At 48.5% G+C, this 6,317-nt stretch overlaps 1 protein-coding gene across 1 annotated transcript in view; it reads left to right on the plus strand.

The window, feature by feature from the left end:
* The window catches only part of LOC118567289, a 40,777-nt gene extending 34,713 nt beyond the window's left edge, over window positions 1-6,064 (plus strand). Inside the window, exons 6-7 of the mRNA XM_036124551.1 lie at window positions 5,397-5,632; window positions 5,959-6,064. Of these exons, the coding sequence (XP_035980444.1) occupies window positions 5,397-5,632; window positions 5,959-6,064 (342 nt within the window). The remainder of the gene's footprint in view (window positions 1-5,396; window positions 5,633-5,958) is intronic.
* Window positions 6,065-6,317: the final 253 nt, after the last annotated feature.

The raw sequence follows: 6,317 nt of genomic DNA on the forward strand, positions 1-6,317 counted from the left end.
CACCTGATACCATCAATGAAGAATATACAATATATAGTATTATTTAATATGAAACGTACAAAGTGACAGCTTAAAATAATATTAGGGATTTTCTCTATAGAGGTCACTCCCGAATCCAAGCACCTTTAGGTGTTTGTGAGAACACAGGTGTGCATGTAAGGATTTTCCATAAGAAAAATGCTCAATAATGGTTGTGAGGAGCCAAAAACCCGCCCCCCCAGATTATCCCAGATGCCCGAAGGGACCCTCAGAGCAAAGGTAACCAAGAGGGGCCAACACAGAGAAAGTGTTCTCCCTTATCTAAGGGAAGAGCAGAAATGGGCCCCAAAAGCCACCACAGCAAAGCCCCTGGGAGCCGCAGGGACAAACCTATGGGCCCTGCGGTCTGCCAAGTACACCGTAGCGGATCCTGAGGCCCAGGGGCACATCATCCTTTTGCGGGGCCCCCGACATAGCCACAGGGGCCCAGGCCTGACAAAGCGAGCCGGCCACTGCATGGTAATCCAGCCCTGGACACCAAGGACCACCAACACACCAGCAGGCCAAGGAGCCAGCCAAAGGAGGGAAACAGGAAAGGAGGGATAGGATCCACACTTAATGGAGATCTGAGAGGGGGCAGTCCAACCCAACCTGAAAAACAGACAAACAGAAAATGGCGTACACTGTCACATTTAGACGTTGCCACCCTTGTGCCCCTGCGAACATGTGATAACTCCCACAAAAAATCATGATTTGACTTTGATGAACCCAGAACACAGCACACACACACACAGAGCTGGTTTCCTGAGTTTATTGAAGCAGAAGGAAGTGGACGATGAAAGCCAGAGTCATTTTACCAGACGGAGCCTGCAGGGGTACAGGAACTGGCAGACGGGAACAGACGGGAACAGGACAAGGAGATGAGCAGGAACAGGACAGGCATGTTGTTCAGGAGACTGCAGACGAACCAGTGACCATGGACAAACTGAGGTGAGTCTTTATAGTGGTGTGAGCAGGTGGAATGAGTCCAAGGTTGATTGCAGCCTGACAGGTGTTCCCAATCAGGGCTGCACTGGGGAAGGAGCAAGAAATTTTCAGAATGCAGCCTGAAGGCTGCATCATGACAACAAGTTCCTTAAAATGACCCTTAAAAGTGTGCACCTAAATTACATGTAACGTAATTTTGCACACCTGAAGTAAAGCGCAAGGCACCACGCCCACCGAAGCACCACTGGTTCTGTGTTGTTAAAAACAAAAGAGCATGAAACACAGCTACTTACTCTCCTAATGATTTTAATTGGGACATTTTTGTACGGGTAGAAGGACATTAAACGTAGTGATTCACGTTTTGAAGGCTGGCCGCTGATAAAAGCACCTGGGTCCGAGGGAAGGGAGGAAGGAGGAGCAGCAGAAACGCAGCACACGTAGTTAAAAAATGCAGAAAAATAATAAAACAAAACTTATAAACAGACTGACATTTTAGACTGCATCTGGTTAGAAGAATTATTTTCTGATCCAGCGTGCAGCCATGACTGGTTCTTAATGAAGGCTTAATCTGGGAGATGCTCTCCCCAGAAACAAGGTGTGAAAGAAGCTGAACCGCCTCCGCAGAAGGCAGGTTTAGACTGAGCTCTGGATGGACAGAGCTGTGAGTCCAGATGGGTTTTGTTATTTTTATGAAATTTGTGGCAGCTAGCCCTCTGAAATTCACTTACCAAACGGAAAATTTCCTCGCATTTGGCGTCTGGTGAGTGTTAATTTCGGACTCTGGCCGCAGTACACACACTCACACTCACCACACACATCCTATATCCCCACGACCAGGGAGCGGCATCCCGGAGAGGAATCTAGCCCCCAGACCTGAAAGGTGATCCCCAACATCAAGATGGGGGGGGGGGGGCACCACAACCTGACTCGGGTCCTAATGCCCCACCCAGATACCACACCAGACGACCCACAGGCCCATTCACCCTGACATGGGGCCAACATAAACTGACCAGGCAAATCAATCAGAATCCATCCCACAACCCCTGAGGTTCTACCTCCATCACACCCTACCCTACATACCTGAGCCCCCCCTCATATTCCAGGTAAGAGCAAAAGCGGGAGCCCCAGCCTTTCCCCAGCACCCAGCGTCCACCCCCATTCAAGACCCAACCAGGTGGCCCACTCCTCCTCCAAGGCCCGGACTCGGGGTGGCAATTAGAGAACAGGGGTGTGAAAAAGACCCCACGCCTACCTGCCTGCTCAAATGTAATGTTATTGCATGTTGTGCTAGAGTTTTTTTTTAAAAACTGAGAGGACCAAAAAGGGGTTCCCTGGCACAGTCCACTCCCCCTCTAGAAGGTAGCAAGTGCAAGCGCGCCACGCCCCCCATCCCCCCCAAGGACTCTACCCAGTACCCCTCACTGTCTAAATGCAAGTGGAGGTAGAGGAAGCCACCCTGGGTGAAACCTTAGACTTAGACAACTATATTTGTCATTTTGTATGCACAGAGTGCGTACAGAACGAAATTTTGTTGCATACAGCGACATAAATTACAGTATAAGGTGGAGCAGCGATTTAAAAGTAAACAATATAAATGTAAACAATGTAGGAGAAGTCCCAGTGTATAGGTGAGTATTTTTAAAACCATTTGTATGTACAGAATTGATTATGCAAATGGAATTCGTGCAAACGGCAGCAGGGAGAACAGTCCATGGTGGGGGTGTAAGGGGTCCCTGATGATGTTACGGGCTCGGGACACGCAGCGCTGAGATGAAATGTCTCTTATAGAGGGAAGAGGAGCCCCGATGATCCCTTCCGATGAAACCTACACAATAACTCCCCAAATGTATTACCCCACCCCCAATTAATGCCCTACATATATGTGTATTGTGAGAATGTTATAAATGAAAGTGTCTAAGTTGTATAATAAAATTTGAGTCATGGACGTCCAATCCTTGGACGTTCCAGCGGGGCTGGAAAATCCTCCCCTCTCGTCAGCGACGCCCCTACCCCCCAAAGTCCTACATGTGTGGCAGCATGATGGAGCAGACAGGGGGAGGTGTCTAGGGATGGGGAGGAATGACAGGGGAGCCAAATACTCTCACTGGAAGCCAGCTCCCCCCACTGACTAAAAATAGGCACTCAGTTCTCCGAAAACCTACCCGGAGAGAGAGGCTCCACTAGCTGCACCACCATAGTCCACTGGGCCAGAGTTAGGCTGTAAGGTCCGAGACCCAACCAAGATCAAAACCATCACCCCCAAACCACCCACCCACCCTCCAGACCATCCGGGACAAAGAGTAAAAAAGTCTCATCACCCAGCCTGCTCGAACAATGCAGACCCCTGTTCCCCAGATCGACTCAGCATCGGGAGCCGCCATGAACCAGGACCGAGACAAGGAGCTGGACATGGAGCCCTCCAAAAATCCCCCATCCACCCCCCCCCCCCCCCCGAGGAAAGATAAATTAAATTAAAACCACCCAACACTAACAACTCCAACACCACACACTACGATATAACACCACACACTGCTCCTCCCATCCCCCAACTAGTGGCCACACACAGTTAAGTCCCTGCAGGAGTTCTTGGACATGGTTAATTTTTACAACCTGTTTCCTCCCTAGGGCATCACAACTTCTGCCTCCAGGCATTTGGTGGTTCATCCCCATCAGCACAAATTGCTTTGACAACTGATGTATCTCACATAGCAGCAGGGGCAGTGGTAGAGAAGTGTGTCTTCGGGGTTTGGCAACTGCTTGCCTTTTGCAGCAGTACATTGCAGGACAATGAGCTAAATTCTGTGTTGTTGATAGAGAGTTGCATGCTCTGTATCTGGCTACATCCCAGTTCAGATTCTTTTTGCTGGGCCACTTATTTACTGCTTATTAGGAACACAAGCCCCTTATCTTTGCAATGTCCATAATTTCTGACTCTGACAACAATACCAACTTGCTGCCCTTTCTGAATTTACAACTGACATTCAACATGTAGATGACAAGTCCAAATTGGTAGCAGAGTGTCTGTCATGTGCACTGATCTGCCCAGTTTGTTGGCAATGATTTTTCTTCTATGGCTGTGGACTAGCGTAGTGATTCAGACATTCTCGCGCTACAGTCTGGGTCCACGGGCCTCCAGTTGGAGGAAAGACAGGTGTAGTAAGGTGGTCCCCTTCTACTCTGTGATGTTTCTACTGGCTGTCCCCGCCCTTCGGTTCCTGTTTTGTGGCATCACTGGGTTTTTGACTCTTTACATTGCCTTTCACTACCCGGTATCACAGTTTCCGTGAAACTGGTCAGTTTTAAGTTTGTTTGGACTGGACTACAAAAACAGTTAGGGAATGAGCTGCAGCATGCCAAAGTCTATAGGCACACTAAAGCACCCTTGGAACTGTTTTCCATTCCAAGTCAATGATTTGACCATGTTCACATAGATGTGGTGGGTTCTCTGTCTCCATTACAAGGTTTCACAGATCTCCTGTAAAGAGACAATCTGTATTGACAGGCTCAAACGCGCGCATGTCCTGGCGGATGATCAGGTGATAACGGCTCAGACTCCTCCCAGAAGAAGACCTCCATTCATATATGTATTAATGGACCTCTGTCCTCCCACCAGAGATCCTCACCTATCGGAGCACAACCCCTTTTCCACTCCTCCTTTTTGCTCTCTACCTCGCCCAAGGCACAGGATGTTTTGGGCATGTTCTACATTATCGAAGTTCAGCTGTTCTGGTTGTTTGCTAAAATCCAGTGCCCTGGACTAATTATTGACCCTACTGAGTGTTGGTGGGGTTGAAGAGCATGTAGCGGACCACTAGGTTGCTCCACTCACACCCAGATGATGGAATGTTTTGATTTAAGAAATATGTGTTTTGTTGGTGCTTCTTATCACAGCTTAGCAGTACTCAGTTGAATTGGAGTCAAGGACACAAAGTGATCAAACCTAGCTCCTGTGTTGTAATTCTCACTCCTCCACAACTCATTAATACATGGCAGTATATCATGTTAAGCTGAAAAGAATCCAATTGTCACCTTTGTGTTACATATGTTGGTTCATGGCAAGAATAAACACAAACCTCTTTGATTTCTGTGTAAAAGAAATCTGTGTAAAAGAATCTGTGTAAAAGAACTCTTTGTGGGTTTCCACATTGTTAACTAAATTTTTATTGTCACAATTGAAAGAGCAGAAGTAGGGAGGGCAGGAACTAGAAGCAGTGGATGATGGAGCTAAGTCTGCACAGGTAAGGAGAAGCTACGACTTGCTGTGTAAAATATAGCTGTCTGGAAGGACAACAAGCGCAGTGACCAGTGGCTCAGCAATGACCCGGCTCTCCCTGACACCTTGAACAGATTCTTAGCTTTGACTCTGCAGGGAGCAGGAAACCTGAACATTCTCCCAGCCAGAAGAGCACCCTCAGTCTTTCGTCCTGCAGCTCTGCCAAGTGATCTCGTCCTTGAAGAAGGTTAACACCAACAAGTCTGCAGGCCAAGACATGGTATCATCCTGGACACTTAAATTGTATGCAGACCAGCTAGCAGGTGTCTTTCTGGACATCTTCAACCTCTCCCTGGAGCTCTCCACGGTCCCAATCCTCATCTTCCTCAATGACTATCATCCATTCACTCTCACCACCGTCATCATGAAGGGCTTCCAGAGGATCCTCCTAAAGTACATCAATGATGCCATCCCTGCTGGCCTGGACAGCCTGCAGTTCTCCTACAGGGAGAATCGCTCCCAAGAGGATGATGTCTCGTTAGCGGTCAGCTCTGACTCACCCCCAGCAGCCCAACACCATGTTAGGTCACGAACTTCAGCTCAGCATTCAACACCATGCTACCAGACATGCTGGTTCTGAAGCTCCACAACATGGACTGTCCATACGTCTCTGCTCCTGGATCAGAGACTTTCTAACCAACAGACCCCAGGTGGTGAGGATAGGGAACATCTGCTCCACTGATCCTCAACACAGGAACTCAACAGGGCTGTGTTCTCAGCCCAACTCTCTTCACCCAGGACTGTACTGCTGTCCACCCCATAAAAACAGTGGTGAAGTTTGTGGATGACACCACTGTAATGGGTCTGATCTCCACCAATGAATGAGTCCCACTACACTGATGAGGTCAGCAATCTCACACAGTGGAGCTCCAGGAACACCAGTCAGACCAAGGAAGTAATAATAGACTACAGTAGGTCCAGGAGGACTGAACACGCTCCTCTCTACATGCAAGGGGAGGTGGTAGAGCAGGTGGACAGCATTAGGTTCCTGGGCATTCACATCTCTAACCTGTCTTGGACTGCGAACACGTCCCACATGGTGAAGAAGAAGCAGAAATGGCTCTTCTTTCTCAGCAAA

The sequence above is a fragment of the Fundulus heteroclitus genome, chromosome 1, assembly GCF_011125445.2.
Source record: "Fundulus heteroclitus isolate FHET01 chromosome 1, MU-UCD_Fhet_4.1, whole genome shotgun sequence".
In the NCBI taxonomy this organism is placed as follows: Eukaryota; Metazoa; Chordata; class Actinopteri; order Cyprinodontiformes; family Fundulidae; genus Fundulus; species Fundulus heteroclitus.